Genomic DNA, 16,851 nt, shown 5'->3' with positions numbered 1-16,851 from the left:
CTTTAGTGTGTATGCTTAGGCTACTTAAGGCATTTAAATCTAGTACACGATTAACTGAATTGAGAACAGAGACTGAATGCAATATGACATTTTATTAAATAGTTTGGGAAATGGCCTTCTCTTGAGGGAAGATCCTCGGATCCAGGTGATGTGATTACAATTAAGAGAATTTGGGTAAGTTTGACACATAAATACATTGCAAGAGTTACTCCCATTGGTTGAGAGAGAGGTTGTAATTGTAAGAGTAAGCAGATATGTTAAACAGCGAGTGTGAGAAATGTACATTTTTGTGCCATGCTCATACTGTAGGCTATAAGGTAAGTAGGTGTATGACATTTCCCACGGCTAACAGAAAAGAGATATGATGATAACATGTGTAACCGCTAACATCCATTCCCACTAAGCACATAGAATAGGAAACTGAATTATGTATTGCATAATGTATTAAGTTAGTGAGTATTCAGAACAGCTGAATGATTGAAATTTTGCAAATTACATTGAGTATGAGGATCAGGATGTGTTATAAAGTCCTCAATATCCGAATTCAACCTCTGGGCTATTTCACATCATGATAAACAACTTAATCTGCAGTCTAATGGAAGTGAGACAGCCATATTTGAGCACTGACAAAATCCCAAACAGAAGCTTTTACAGCCCACTTTACCCCAAGACACACCCCTAAACTTAAAACCTAAACAACCCACTTGGCCAAGATGGTCAAACCCCATTAAAATGTGGTGTTAAATCTTGGTCTTTTTGCCAACCCTAACTCTTTTCCTAACCTTAACCTAATTATCATAGCCTGTTACAAAAAGTCCATTCTGACAGACTATACCCCTTCAAGACATAACCAGACAGCATTGTCCTTCAGTGTTGTAAATAGTCCCTAACCACGTTGCCATCCAGTTATGAGTAAAGTCATACTGTATTTAAAAAATGACAGCTGTGATGGAAACCGGAAGTTTCGGTACGATTTAATAAATGCCGACAGATAATTTGTTTGTTTTACATGGTGATAGATTTTTGTGTCGGTAAAATTATTAATGGCGCTGCGAATGCTTTTATGTGCAAATATTGATATAATAACCATATCGAAATAAACTTGAAGTCACGCGATGACATGTTGTGTGGTCCTCCCATTACGACTCGTCTGGAAAGGTGCACATGCGTGTGGGATACCACATTCACCATATGAATGATGTAATGAATATTTTTCCACCTTTTTTAATGGGGTGATTGGTGGCTAATTGGGTGATTATGCAGTTTATTGACAAGGCTACAGATTAAATCAGTTATGATGAATATCACAGGGTGGTGAAAGTGCAAGGTGATTAGTTTGATGTTCCTTTCCAATAAATATTGAGGGTATTTTCCAGGTGGCATGATGATCAATGCTTGACAAATAATCCCACTTCTAACACCAATGTAATTGTAATATTTGTGTTGTGGAGAAATGACCAGGCAGGAGACGGGAGTACAGTTAGTTTTCGTTTAGTCAAAAACCCCTCGTGCCCCACAGTTCCCGGCACCCCAGTGCGCATGTGCATTTCCTATTAGGTGTAGTAACGTAACACTGCCGTAATGCATTACTGCTTAGTAACAGCACAGTAACTAATATAAACAGATGTAGATCCCAGATACTACACTCCTCCCCCATAGTGTTTAACTCCCAGAGAACAAGGTAAATATGTTAGGTAACTACTAATGCAATATCTGAACAATGCATTCTTAAACATTTTTCAACTACTGGGTTGAAGAAGACTTTTCAGAGCCCAGCACAAATCCAGGGGATTATTCTGCCCCGAAGATGGAGTTTGTGTCCTAATAACTAACCCAGGTAATGTCCTTTTTCTTTCCTTTTATCTATGACATATTAAAGTGTTTGTTTTACTGTCAGTTACCTCCTTAACCAGCTCAACTCACAGGTCAAGCCTTTGAGGTGCCCTTCGCTGTCGAATAGGATATCTCCGCTCCTCCTGGGCTTCCTGTGGTGGGCCAGGTTCGGGTGGAAGGTCAGGCTCTGTTTCTCCCGTACGTCCACAGTCAGGAGAATAGTCCTGGGGGTCGTTATTGTTCTTGTTCTCTCGGCATGTCTCTGCTGGGGCGTGGGACCGTAGCAGATGATCCACATGAACGTTGACCTGGCGATGACCAATTTGGACTTGGTAAGTCAAAGGTCCTCTGCGTTGCAAGATCACACCTGAGTTCCACGGGCGCTTGGGGTGTCTGAAATCACGTACCATCACCCTCTCTTCCTCTTTGAATTCTCTGACAGTCTTTGAGTGTCTGTCATGAGCTTTCTTCTGCTGTAGCTGGTGCTTTGCCACAGTGCTTGACAAGTCTGGTTTCAACAATGTCAGGCGGGTATGTGGTTGGCGTTTCAGAAACAGTTCAGCTGGTGTACATTCCGTTACTGTGTGTGGGGTGTTACGGTAAGTAAACAGGAACCGGGGAAGCCTTTGGTGGGTGGGCACAGACTGAACCTCGAGTCTAGTCCAGGCCTTCTTAAAGGTTTGCACGGCTCTCTCCGCTGCTCCGTTTGATGCCCGATGGTAAGGTGGTGACAGGATGTGCCTTACCCCATTGTTCTTGAGAAACATTTCAAAATCGTTTGACGTGAACGGAGGGCCATTGTCCGATACGAGCTCCTTGACTAGTCGAAAGGATGCAAACAGGTGTCTGAGAAGATTGATGCTCTTCTCAGCTGTGGTCAGTTGAGTAGGGAACACTTCCATCCACTTGGAATGGACATCGACGACAACAAGGAAATGTTGCTTGTCAATTTCGGCGTAATCCACATGGATGCGTTCCCAAGGTGTAGCAGCCCAGGACCATGGATGAAGAGGTGCAGCAGCAGGCTTGTTGCGAACAGCTTCACAAGGTGAGCAGTGGCCTACATGCTGTTGAATGTCCTGATCCAGTCCAGGCCACCACAGATAACTGCGAGCGAGTGCTTTCATTCGAGTGATCCCTGGATGTCCCTCATGCAGGTCAGATAGCAGTCTCCTCTGGAATTTGTGAGGTACCACCACCCTTGATCCCCACAGAACACACCCTTGATCAGTGGACAACTGGTCTTTCTTGTCGATGAATGGACGAAGGTTATCGTCATTTACGAAGGTTGGCCAACCGCCTAATGTTAAGTCCAAGACTTTGGAAAGCACTGGGTCTTTCCTTGTTTCCTCTGCCATGTCTGAAGCAGATATGGGCAGTTCGTCAATGAGTGAGATCTGGAAGACTGCTCTATCATCTTCACTGTCGGAGTCACTATTGCACGGTAGTCTCGATAGTGCATCGGCATTTGCATGATCACTGGATCGTCTTATTCAATCTCGTAGTCGTAGGCTAACAATATCAGAGCCCAACGTTGCATTCGAAGTGCAGCAAGGGTTGGTATAGCTGATTTTGGTCCAAGGGTGGCCAACAGAGGCTTGTGATCTGTCAGCAGTTGGAACTTCCTTCCGTAGAGGTATTTGTGAAACTTCTTCACTCCGAATATTATGCTCAGGGCTTCCTTCTCAATTTGAGCATAATTTTTCTCACTTGGTGACAGAGTCCGTGATGCAAATGCAATAGGGTGTTCTTCACCTGACGGTAGAACATGTGAGATGACGGCTCCTACTCCGTATGGAGATGCATCACACACGAGTCTCAGCTTCATCTCTGTGTTATAGTGGGCAAGCCACTTGCTCTTTAGCAGACGCTGTTTGCAAGTCTTGAATGCTTCTTCGCATTGTGGGGACCAATTCCACTTTGTATCGGCCTGCAGCAGTTGGTGAAGCGGATGCAACAATGTGGACAAGTTTGCCACAAACTTTCCGTAATAGTTCAGGAGCCCCAAAAATGACCTCAGCTCTGAGATATTTGTGGGTGCTGGTGCGTTTACGATTGCTTCCACCTTGCTGTTGGTTGGGTGCAGGCCTTGTGCATAAATCTTGTATCCGAGATACTCCACTGAGTCCTGGAGGAACTCACACTTGCTGCGTTTCATTCTCACTCCGTATTTCTCCAGTCTTGACATCACTTTGTCCAGCACTACAAGGTGCTCTCCAATGGTTGGTGCTGACACGAGGATGTCGTCCATGAAGCACACAACATGGTATATACCGTCCAAGATCTGATCCATTGTTTGTTGGAATATCGCTGGAGCTGTCGAGATTCCATAGGCCAAGCGATTGAATCTGAATAGCCCCTTGTGTGTATTGATGGTCAGATACTGTTCTGACTCCGGATCCAGCTTCAGTTGCTGATAAGCGAATGCCAGGTCCAGCTTACTGAAAACCTTCCCACCAGCTAGAGTGGCAAACAGATCTTCAGCGTTTGGTAGTGGATATTCCTCTGGTAGTATGCAGCGATTTACTGTGACCTTGTAGTCTCCGCACATTCTGACGGTCTTGTCTTTCTTTGGGACTACAACAATCGGAGCGGCCCAGTCGCTCCTCGCTACTTTCGTTATTATGTTATTCTTCTGTAGGCGGTCCAGTTCCTTCTCTACTGCTTCCTTAAGAGCATAGGGAACTGGACGTGGTTTGTGAAAGATAGGCTTGGTTCCTTCTTGCACTCTGACTTTTGCTGTGAAGTCTTGTATTTCACCGTAGCCATCTTTGAAAAGTTCTTTGTGCTTCTCCAGCATGTTAGTGAGTGTAGCCTGACTCACTGGTTTGTCATTTCTCAGACTGAAGATTTCTCCCCAGTTCAACTTGATCTTTTGTAGCCAGTTTCTGCCTAGGAAGGCAGATTTTTCTCCTTTAACAATGACAAGCGGTAGCGTCCACTCCTTCCCCTCATACCGGACTGGTACCTGGATCTGCCCTAACACAGGAATAGTGTCACCAGTGTATGATGAAAGGCGGATGGACGCGGGCTGAAGAGGGCACTCTCAGTTTTTCTTTGTAGAGTCTCTCTGGAACCAGAGATACAGACGCTCCGGTGTCCAGCTGCATTTTTACTGGTTTTCCCGCTAACTCCATGTTGAGATAGATTCCATCTTTTAGTTGTTGAGCCGTGTACACTGTGAACAGTTCCAATAATGTTTCAGTTGTACCTTCCTCGTCTTGTGCTGCGTCTGACACTTGGTGCGCTCTTGCCGTGCGTTTCGAGGCTTTACACACTCTCTGTAAATGTCCAACCTTTCCACAATTGTGGCACTTTTCCTTTTGGAATCGACATTCACTGTGCTGATGATTATCTCCCCCACATATGTAGCAACTTGGCTTAGACCTTTGAGATGTGGGCTGCTTTGTTCTTGTGTAACCTTGAGGACGGGACTGAAAAAAGTGTGACTTTTGTGAGCTTTTTTCACCACGTGCATCACTGACCTTGTGAACACCTTTCTGACGTTCTGCATGTCCCGATAGCTCAATAGTATCCCTGTGGGCAAGCTCGAGTCCAAGTGCTATATCACAGGCTTTCTTAAAGGTCAGGTCCTTCTCTGACAGGAGCCTTCTGTGATATGCTTCACCTGTGAGACCACATACAAACTTGTCTCGGAGAGCATCATCAAGAAATCGTGCAAACTCACATGTACTTGCCAGCCTTTTCAAAGCAAGGATGTAGTCAGCCACGGTTTCCCCTTGACTCTGGTGACGTTGGTAAAATCTGAAACGTTCTGCAATGAGAATTGGCTTAGGCTTGAAATACCTTGAAAGAGTTTCAGTCAGTTCTGCATAGTTCAACTCCACTGAGACCTTTCAGCAATCCATACTCAGTTGGACCCACAACACTGAGAAATACGTCTGCTTTCTTTCCATCTTTGATTTCATTTGCAGCCAGCCAACGCTCAAAACGCTCCAAATAGGAATCAAAATCCTCTTTTGTAGCCTCAAACTCTGGTACTCGACCAATGGTTGCCATTTTCACAGTTAATTGTTCAGTTTCCTTATATTCCTTAATTTTCTGAATATTCATCTACTTCTTCACTTCAGAAGTTTCTGCAATTACTTCATTCACAGCACTCATTTGTATTAATGTACACACCGTGTTACGTCCCTTCTTTCTTTTTTTTTTTCCTTGACAATATTTCTCCACTGAGATCGCCTAATTTCAATGGGTTCAATGACAGTTTCTTTTATTTAACCACCAGAGGGCAGTGTCGCTATTCTGGACTCCAATAGTCTTGCTACTTGGCAGCTCCTGAATACTGTACTAGCAGTACTAGCAGTGCTAGCAGTGCTTAGCCTACTCTACTGGCGAAAGAAAATAAAAAATAACTGACGAATTACGTTAAAAAAAATTGAGTTTCATTACTCACGCAACATTCTTCCCTTCAAGCAATGTCCGTTTATGTAGTTTAATCACCTCGTCGCCACTGTAATATTTGTGTTGTGGAGAAATGACCAGGCAGGAGACGGGAGTACAGTTAGTTTTCGTTTAGTCAAAAACCCCTCGTGCCCCACAGTTCCCGGCATTCCAGTGCACATGTGCATTTCCTATTAGGTGTAGTAACGTAACACTGCCGCAATGCATTACTGCTTAGTAACAGCACAGTAACTAATATAAACAGATGTAGATCCCAGATACTACAGTAATGAAACAGGGAGCAGGTCTCGAACCCTCGACCTTCTAGCCCGAGGTCCGGCGCGCTATCGACTTTGCCGCAAAAGCATGCTCGTGCCGCAGAGTCGATTTCCGGTCGTTACATTATTCTCGGTTTTATCCATCATAATCTCCTGTAAATTTCACATCATATGTATTGAATTCAAAATCAAATAATTTGTGAACATGAAAAATAAGTTTGAGAATGTCAACTTATTTTCGAGGACGGGTGAAATAATGGATGTTGAAATCAAAAACCAAACAATTTTAAAGCAAAATGTATAGAATTGTTAACAAAAATAAGACATCAAAGCAAAACTCCAAAACTTGTAAGAAAATCATTTTAAAGCGAGGGCAAAACTGACAAATTATGAAAAATATATATTTGAAAACGTATGCAAAAAACGTTTTCAGTTAAACTATCTCAGCAACCAATCTTATTGAATACATTTTGTCTAGGCTCTTGCCTGCATGTCTGTTTCTTTGCTTTCACTGCCAGTCTTTTCGATTGCGAGTTTTGGCGTATTTCTTTTCTGCGAAAGGCTGGTTTAGAGGGAAGCGTAGACAATGAGTCCGCTAGTTTTGTAGTGACGATTCGTCTTAACCCAATCAATGAACATGATAGGCATGCTTAAAAAAATATAAAAAATCATAATACAAAAATCTACTTACATTGCTACATCAAACATGTCTAACAAACCAAACACAGGTATTAACAATACTCAAACATACAAAAAAATATCAATAAAATAATACAAAAAAAGTCTGTGCAAATATATTCACTCTGAAAAGATCTTATAATGATTCATGAAGATGTTATTCTTGTTGTTATTCACTAGGGTTAATGTTTTAATAAGATAATTCAATCAGAAAGATGTGTAATTTTGGAATTTTTGTTTGTGTATAAAGTATTTGGCAAAAAGAATAAATAAAAAAACGAACAATCATTTCAGTGGTTTTGTTATCATCGCAATAGTAACATATGACATGTCAAAAATATAGGCAGTGTTCATAATAGTAAAAAAGTACTTTGCAAGGTTTTCCCAAAATTCTGACACAAATTTACATTCAAAGAACAAGTGAGACAGATCTCACCTTTTTCACAGAAAAGGCAGATATCATCAATAGCCATACATTTGGAAATCATAGAATTACATGGATATATCTTATGCAAAATGTTGAAGTGCACTTCCTTAACTTTGTTTGGTATACAGTATTTGTAAGGTCTTAACCATGCATTTTTCCAGACAATGTCAGGAATAAGCATGTTCCAGAAAAACTTTCCTCTCAGTGTAAGTTGGTTTTGTGAATGAAGAATTTGTCTTATATATTTATCACAACAAGATCTCTCAAGTAAGCCCACGCCTTCCAATCCAGAGTTCTGGATAAACACCGTAATCATTCCCAAAATTAAGATGAGTTTTCATAAGTGTAGTTAGACCACTGGGAATGGCTTTGATCACAGAAATAAACTCTCTGAAAGGTATCGGAAACTCTTTCAATGTTATAAATTGTTCATATGTGAGAATATTACCCTTGTTGTCGAAAATATCATGAACAAAGTCAATATTCCTCTCATGCCAGCTGGGGTAGAACAATGACTTATTCCTTATAGTTATGTCTGAATTATTCCACAAAATAGCTTTATGAGGGGAAAACTTGTGCAGGAAACATATTTTCCAGGCCATTAAAGCTTGTTGGTGAAACCTAGCCAATTTAGCAGGTAATCTTTCAGGAATATAATTTCATTTCAGTAAAAATTGAAAACCTCCCAATTTATTAAACACATTATTTGGAATGAAATACCATATTGAATCAGTATCGATCATTTTATTTTAAGTGTTATTTATGTCAACAAAATCCAACACTTCTAGCCTGCCTTCAACACTTGCCAAAGAAAAGGAAGTAAATAGAGTTGTTATTCTGTTAACCGCCGCTAGTTCTGCCGAGCGTAGTTTTCCGTCGGAGTAATCCTCTCAAGGTTCACTGTTTGTTTTATTGTTCACATTAATACTTATCTTATTTGTGTTCTTTCTTTTTTAATGCAGGAGTTCGTTTTCAATTCACTCAATATCATTAGTCTGAATGCTAGGGGTTTGAGAAAGCTTTATTTTTATGCTGTAAACGCAGTAATGCAGATTTTGTCCTTCAGGAACCTCATTCGGGTGAAAGTGATTTGATATTTTGGAAAGCACAATGGGGAGATATGGGCTATTTCAGTCATGGATCAAATCATTCTGCTGGTATTTTGACACTTATTCACAAGTTTAAAGGTGACATTCTAGAATCCACATCTTCACAAGACGGCAGATGGGTCATAGTAACTGTTAAACTTGACAATGCTATTTTCATCATCTGTAATGTATATGGACATAACTCACATGCTCCTAATAGACCCTTTTTACCCAATTTACCAGGAAAGTACAGGATTTAAGCAACAAACACTCAATAGGCTTTTCTAATTATTTCAGGGCATTTTAATGAAACACCTGATACATCTGCTGATCGTTTTCTGCCTAGAACAAGTCAAAACCCTCAAAATAGTAACATCATTACATTATGCAAGGATCTCTTTGTTGAGGATGCCTGGCGTTATTTCAATACAGATGCTAAGGGTTGGACAACCCAAACTATGTCACGTAAATCTAGAATAGATTTATTCCTAATTTAACCTTTTTTGTTGCTTTTTTCTTTTGCCTACTTAAGTAGACGATCTGACGTCACTACTACGCGCCAATTCTTTCCCCCATGTGTCCGAATGTTCTGAACATGCGGACATGGAGGAAGATTTGGCGCATAGTGGTGACGTCAGATCGTCCACTTAACTAGGTAAAAGAAAAAAACCATGTCCATCATGTTCAAATATATTTTTTAATTAATTTGTCACAGTTTTGCTCTCGCTTTAAATTTTGTTGATTACAAGTTTTGCTTTTGATGTCTTATTTTTGTTTACAATTCTATACATTTTGCTTTCAATTGTTTTGGTTTTTGATTTCAATATCCATTAAAATACCCGTACTCGAAAATATGTTTACATTTTTCATGTCCACGATTTATTTTATTTTGAATTCAATACATATACTCTATCTGTTGGCTACATCGCAAGTTCTAAAACCAGAGTAGGCACATGTGATGGAAACACATGACCTTTAGATTTGTACTTGGTACATGAAAAGTTAAGCGAGAGAGAGTTCACAAAAAAAGCATCAATGTCATCACGCACGGATTTTTTTCCGCACTAAATCCGTTTGGTGGAAACACCACTTGTGGGAAAACCTGTCGCTAGTTGGATGGAAACCTAGATACAGTGTCGTGACATTTTGTTACTTCGAATGAGGGCCCGTGTCTATAAATGTTTTGTTTTCTGTGAAAAAATGACCAACATTCATCTGCTCTTGCGATTAAAGCCCTCTGTTGGTAGGGTTTCGGTACAGCAAGATCGTCACTCTTTGTATACCACGTGACTAAATGCAGAGTAGGTCGTCCACAGAGTTTCAATCTTTGGTTCGTCACTCTGGCCGCCCTTGTGGTTTCACTTCCGCCATCTTTGTTTGAGCAGGTCTACGGAGTGAGCAGAAAAGCATAAACGTATTCACTTTAATTTCCCTCAAAATGTCCAAACTACAGTTGTTGAATGTGTTTCTCTCACAGCGCTTGACGGAGGCAACTGTTGAGATATTTGGAGCAGTGGAAAAAACAATAACCGAGTTCCAGGAAGAAATTGCCAGTTCAAAGGAGGAGATCGAACGTCTACAGAGGCTTCTGGATTTGGCTTTGAAACCCGACTTAAAGTTACATAAATCAGGTTAGTAGTGGCCACTGCTAACTAGACTATAAAAAATAGGAGGTTGATGTGCACATCCTAAACTAGATTAACGTTGCTGGGCTAAACAATTATATAGATAAATAATTGAAAGTCCCGCACCCGGTAGTAGCTCCCCAATGTTTTTGGGTGCGGTAACGCACTGGGGAGCGACTAGCTAGCTAGCTATATTACGTGTACGGCCTTTTCATTTCTTTATCACTAACGTTACTAGATCAATGGCATGGCTAGAGTTGTTGCAAATACAATTGTTGCAGCCAACAACTGTAAACAAATGTAATGAAATACATAAACATTTATTTCTGCCACAAACTGAATGTTCATATAATTTATCCCCCCAGATGCCAAGCAGCTTACTCTCCCTGTCCCAGAGGAGGTTCCCCCTGAGAAGCGGCACTGTGAGCATGAGTGGAGCCCCAGTCTAGCCCAGGAGGAGCCAGAGCCCACACACATTGAAGGGGAAGAGGAGGTCAGGACCAGTCAGGAGGAGCAGCAGTATCAAGGACTAGAGCCCGACATAGAGTTCATATTTACTCCTCCCTGTGTGGAAAGTGACTATGATCAGGACCCACCCCAGCCTTCACCGACCACCAACACAACTGAAGATATGGACGCCGAACCGGAGGGAGAGAGAAATGGGGCATCATTAACAACCAGTGACTTCCAGTCCCTCTCTGTTGAAGATCCAGAATCCCCTGCAGCTCAGAACAACACCAGTGGAAGTGTTGATGTAGTGGCGAGTGGAGGACTACTGTCAGCATTGGGGTTAATACGGACAACCAGTATGCAAGCAAGTGTTGGAGGCCGTAGAACCAAAAAATTACCCCACAAGAAAGTACAAAGCTCCCATTCCAGTACAGTAAGCAGGAAAACTACCAAGTTACCCCTTAAGATAGTGCAAAGCCCAGATACCAGTGATGGAGGCAAGAAGACAACCAAGTTGCCCCTGAAGACAGTGCAAAGCCCAGATACCAGTGTAGTAGGCAGGAAGACGACCAAGTTACCCCTCAAGACAGTGCAAAGCCCTGATACCAGTGCAGTAGGCAGGAAGACTACCAAGTTACCCCTAAAGACAGTGCAAAGCCCTGATACCAGTGCAGTAGGCAGGAAGACTACCAAGTTACCCCTCAAGACAGTGCAAAGCCCTGATACCAGTGCAGTAGGCAGGAAGACTACCAAGTTACCCCTCAAGACAGTGCAAAGCCCCAATACCAGTGATGGAGGCAGGAAGACTACCAAGTCACCCCTCAAGACAGTGCAAAGCCCCAATACCAGTGCAGTAGGCAGGAGAACTTCAAAGTCACCACGTATAAGAGGAGAGGAGACTGGAGGACTACGGTCAGCACTGGGGTTAGTTCGGACATTGAGAGCACGGGTCAAGAAAGAACAAAGCTCTCCTGCCAGTGCTGAAGCGAGGAAAACTAAAAAGTTAACCCACAAGAAAAGACAAAGTTATCTTACCAGTGGTGGAGTCAGGAAAATCTCCAAGTTACCCAAGGTAACATCAGCCAATAAAAACCATACGGCTCCTCATTGTTGCAAGATGTGTGGGAAGTCTTTTGTTTTCATGACTTATCTTGTTAGTCATGTGCAAAAAATTCATTTAAAGGATAAATACCATCTTTGTGGGGTTTGTGGGAAAGATTTTAGGTCCACAGATAGTATGGTGAAGCATCTGCAAACCCACATGGGAGTGAAGCATTTCTGCCACGCCTGTGCTAAAGTCTTCACTTGTAGTTCCAATCTGAAAGTGCATATGAGGATCCATACAGGGGAGAAGCCATTTCAGTGCAAACACTGTGGGAAAGGCTTCACTGTGAGAAAATCCCTGGAAGACCATGAGAAGACTCACACAGGGGAGAGGCCATTTAAGTGCACTTCATGTGGAAAATGTTTCTCATCGACGACTCATCTAAGTCGCCACCAGGAAATTCACACAGGAGAGAAACCCTATCAGTGCAACGATTGCGGGAAAAGCTTCAGTCGAAAGGAAAAACTGGCAGAACATATGAGGACCCATACAGGGGAGAAACCATATCCCTGCCCTGAATGTGGCAAATGCTTTGGTCTGAAGGGAAATCTGACCACCCATATGATAAGACACACAGGGGAGAAACCATGCAGGTGCGAAGAATGTGGCAAATGTTTCTCTTTGAATGCAGACCTGAAAATTCATATGAGGACACACACGGGGGAGAAAAGATATAAGTGCAATGTTTGTGACAAATCCTTCACTCAGAAGGCGTACTTGGCTAGCCACATTATGAAACACACGGCAGAGAAACAACCGGTTCAGTGACTGTGGTAAATTATTCAATCAAATGGGAGTCGTGAGAGAATGAGAAGAGCACTTAGAGTAAAAACTCCTCTGTTCATTGTGAATTTATTTTTGTCGTTTTCTGGTGTGAGAAATTGACAATACACCACCACAGTTCAAAAAGTTGAAAGAGACCTGTGTGGGGAAAATGTGAGGTTAGAACCTAGTTTGAGAGCACATTGTACTCTATATACCATTAGGAACCTTAGAGGACGACTGGGTAGAATAAACTTAGGGTATGCATGAATAAACATGCAGATCATTGTTGACAAGTTTGTAGTTTGAGTGGATTTTAAGGCAGAAGCAACAGTCCCAGCTAATTTATCAAATGTCACAACAATTTAGTCATTATCTTCTATTAGCAAAACTTATTTTGTTTGATTAAAGGGTTAGTTCAACCAAATTACATTGGTTTCCTTACCCTGTAAGTAGTCTATGGACAAGGTATAATGGCAATCCATGTTTTGGTTTAGTTTCCTTGGCACTGTTTTCACATGCTAACGTTTTAGCATTTGTGGCACAAATCCCATTAGTCATGGGACCGATTTATTTGTGACTGAGGATCACAATCCATTTCAGATACTTTCGGATGATTTGGACATGATGCGTGAAAAATGCTAATATCGGTAGCATGACTTGAATGGGATTTGCGCCACAAACACTAAAACGTTAGCATGTGGAAAAGGTCATACGTTGTCCATAGACTGCTTACAGGGTAAGGAAACCAATTTGGGTGAACTATCCCTTTAAGGCTAATGCGTTTGATATTAATGCTTCTATATCACAGGAGGTTGATGGCACCTTAATTGGGGAAGACGGGCTTATGGTAATGGCTGTAGCAGAATCGGTGGAATGGTATCAAATATAGGGTTTCCACGTGCTTGACGCCATTCCAGTCGCTCCGTTCCAGCCATTATTTTGAGCTGTCCTCCCCTCAGTGCTGATCTATGTAATACTATATCATCGGTATCGGCTTGATTTCATCTTATGAAAGTATTTGTTGCAGCAATAACAAAGAATTGTGTACATGTTTTGTCATTTATTGTAATGGACTTCCTTAGCTTGACACCCACATTAAAAGTGTAGCTTTTTGTTTGACTTAACATCATCATTTTGTGTGAAACCTATGAGTATTTGTCCATTACGTTTACCATGAATTAAAAATGTAAATTTTTGTTCTTGAAATAGCCTACTCCTTGAGTTTGCAACCTTTGCGCACACACAACATCCATAGATATCATCGATCAGAATCACCTTTATTCCCCAAATACATTTGCATTTTAAAGGAATTTGACTTGGTGAAATAGTGCTGCCACAGTAAACAGACGTTGATGAACAGACAGCATAATAGAAGCAGAGTTTACACAAATCCACATGTGATATGCACTCCAATTGAACAACTACAGGCTACATTAAACACTAATTTTACAAAACATTAGGAACACCTTAATAATGTTGCACCCCCTTTTTCCCTAAGAACAGCCTCAATTTGTTGGAGCATGGACTCTACGAGGTGTCGAAAGCATTCCACAAGGATGCTGGCCCATGTTGACTCCAATGCTTCTCACAGTTGTGTCAAGTTGGATGACTGTCCTTTGGGTGGTGGGCCATTCTTGATACATACCAGAAACGGTTGAGTTTGAAAAAACCCAGCAGCGTTGCAGTTCTTGACACACCCTGTGCAAAAGCACCGAAAGGGGTTGCGTTAAATGCGGAAGGCATATTTCAGTTGTTCAACTGACTTGACATCCCCCTTTCCTCAATAGTTTGTCTTGCCCATTCACCCTCTGAATGGCCCACACACAATCCATGTCTCAAGGCTTAAAAATCCTTTAACCGGTCTCCCATCATTTATAGTGATTGAGGTAGATTTAACGGGTGACATCAATAAGGGATCATAGTTTTCACCTGGTCAGTCTGTCATGGAAAGAGGATGTGTTCCTAATGTTTTGTACACTCAGTGTACACTATGTATGTAAAGATGTATGAATAAAAAAAAAACTTACAGGATGATGTGCGGTGGGGATGTTTCTGAAAAAGAGTGGTGCATATGATGCGCAATGTGCATTTCTAGGATGATAGTACAGGGTGCGTTGGCAAATCATTTCAAATAGGAAATGTGTGTTTAATAAGATATTCTCCGTGCTCCGGCGGGTTTGCACAGCAAACCATCTGATAATTACTGTCACTGCAGAGGCTATAGTGGAGACATACATTTTTTGACTTCAGTATTATGAGAGACCATGGAGGAGACATACCACTTCAATCATCTAGGTTTGTTTCTTATTAACTTCATTTTATGCATAATGAACTTGGCTATTATGATATCCTGTGGCTCACATAGCCTACTGTTGGAGTTTAATGTGTCAAATGTTCTGGTCAAAAAGATGAAATAATGATTCACTCTAAATCAGTCATACTGCACAGCAGGTGGCGGTAATGTAGCGAGCTGGTCTTCACAGCCAATAACTTCCCAGGGCAAGAGCTATAGAGGCTGCGCATGTGTATCCGTTTATTTGCATTTGAGAGAAGAAATGCAATAAATATTGTTGATTCTGTGGATTAAGAGCATTAATCTATCTGAAAATGTCCAAACTGCAGCTGTTGAATACGTTTCTCACCGAGCGATTAACTGCAGCGGCTGTTGAGATATTTGGGGCAGTGGAAAAAACGATAACGGAGTACCAGGAAGAAATCTCCCGTTCAAAGGAGGAGATCGATCGTCTACGAAGGCAACTGCACATCGTTACCCAACCGAAGATAAAGTTACATAAAGCAGGTTTGTGGCCACCTACCTACCATGACAGATAGGCCTAGTTATTAATTATGCTACACAATTCAATAAATTACACATTGATTGCGTTCCAGATAGACTGTATTGGTGTCGCGCTGTGCACGATTATCTGATATCACCTTGCGGGAAGGAAGCACATGCTAGTGTAATATCTCAGGAAGCAAATATACTACTACTACTTTTCTGAGACGCACAGATCGACTGCAATAATGTTACCATGGCATGCGAATACTGTTGACTGATTAAATAATCTGTGCAAGCCTCTATAGAGTTTTTACAACACCCATTCATTTATAATCAAAGTGAATATTTTAACATATTAGTGCCTAATACTTGGACAGATTACATCTCGTCTTGTCACCACTATGAATATGGAGATCTAGACAACTCTTTCATCCTCTGTCCTTTCTGCCAGATACCCAGCAGCTCATTCTCACTGTCCCTGAGGAGGTTCCCCTTGAGCAGCAGCACTGTGAGCTGGAGTGGACCCCTGGTCTGGGGCAGGAGGACTCAGACCCCACACAGATTAAAGAAGAACAGGAAGAACTCAGGACCAATCAGGAGGAAGAGCAGCTTCAGGGGCTGGAGTCTGATACCAACATTCTAACATGTTCTCCTCCCTTTGTGAAAAGTGACTGTGATCAGGATGACCCACATAAGTCCTCCCAACTTTACCACATACAAACTGTAGAGAACAGAGAGAGGGACTCACTGCCTACCAGCACAATTGAAGAGATCAAAATAGAACCCGATGAAGAGGATTACAGAGTATCAGAACCAACCAGTGACTCTCAAACCCTCTCTGTAGTAACCCCTTACAGCTCTGTGAGCACATTAAATATGAATCAGCTAATTGGCAATGCAGAATCAGACAAACCATTTCAGTGCAATGTGTGTGGCAAATTCCTCAAGAGGGAAAAAAGTCTTATCGTGCACATGATGGGTCATGCAGGAGAGAAACCATTTACATGTCCTTTATGTAACAAAGGCTTTGTTGCGGTAGGCACTTTAAAGACACACCTGAAACTTCACACAGGGGAAAGGCCACACCGGTGCCATGTTTGCGGAAGATGCTTTAAACTGAAAGGAGCCCTGACGGAGCACATGAGGATACACACTGGGGAGAAACCATTTAGCTGTCATGATTGTGGCAAGTGCTTCAGTCGTACAAATGCCCTTACGAATCACATGCTGCACATTCACAAGAAGAAAAGAACGTACAAGTGACCTGCGGAGAAAGAGTCTGTCTGAAAAGTAGCCTTCTATCTATATGGCACACTTAAGTAATGCCCTTTTAATTTAATAAAGTATGGGTTAATATTTGAAGGAATAAATGCGTTGACCATTTACTAAACAACAAGTGTTCTCATTTTATGAAGCTAT

The 16,851-nt window shown here is 41.7% G+C and overlaps 2 protein-coding genes across 2 annotated transcripts; both read left to right on the top strand.

Moving 5' to 3' along the window:
- Positions 1–2,833: 2,833 nt before the first annotated feature.
- LOC115143508 (zinc finger protein 37-like) lies at positions 2,834–13,859 on the top strand. The gene is made up of 4 exons (XM_065000731.1): positions 2,834–2,881; positions 9,956–10,102; positions 10,186–10,339; positions 10,699–13,859. The coding sequence occupies exons 1-4, from the start codon at positions 2,834–2,836 to the stop codon at positions 12,654–12,656; spliced, it is 2,307 nt and encodes a 768-aa protein (XP_064856803.1). The 3' UTR covers positions 12,657–13,859.
- Positions 13,860–15,161: 1,302 nt separating this feature from the next.
- LOC115143519 (zinc finger protein 454-like) lies at positions 15,162–16,844 on the top strand. The gene is made up of 2 exons (XM_029684021.2): positions 15,162–15,453; positions 15,884–16,844. Exons 1-2 carry the CDS (start codon positions 15,261–15,263, stop codon positions 16,693–16,695), a joined length of 1,005 nt encoding a protein of 334 aa, XP_029539881.1. The 5' UTR covers positions 15,162–15,260; the 3' UTR covers positions 16,696–16,844.
- The last annotated feature ends 7 nt before the right edge of the window (positions 16,845–16,851 follow it).

This window comes from Oncorhynchus nerka, linkage group LG15 (assembly GCF_034236695.1).
Source record: "Oncorhynchus nerka isolate Pitt River linkage group LG15, Oner_Uvic_2.0, whole genome shotgun sequence".
NCBI classification, from domain to species: domain Eukaryota; kingdom Metazoa; phylum Chordata; class Actinopteri; order Salmoniformes; family Salmonidae; genus Oncorhynchus; species Oncorhynchus nerka.
The sequence above is the reverse complement of the archived record's forward strand: the minus strand, read 5'-3'. Positions and strand labels throughout refer to the sequence as shown.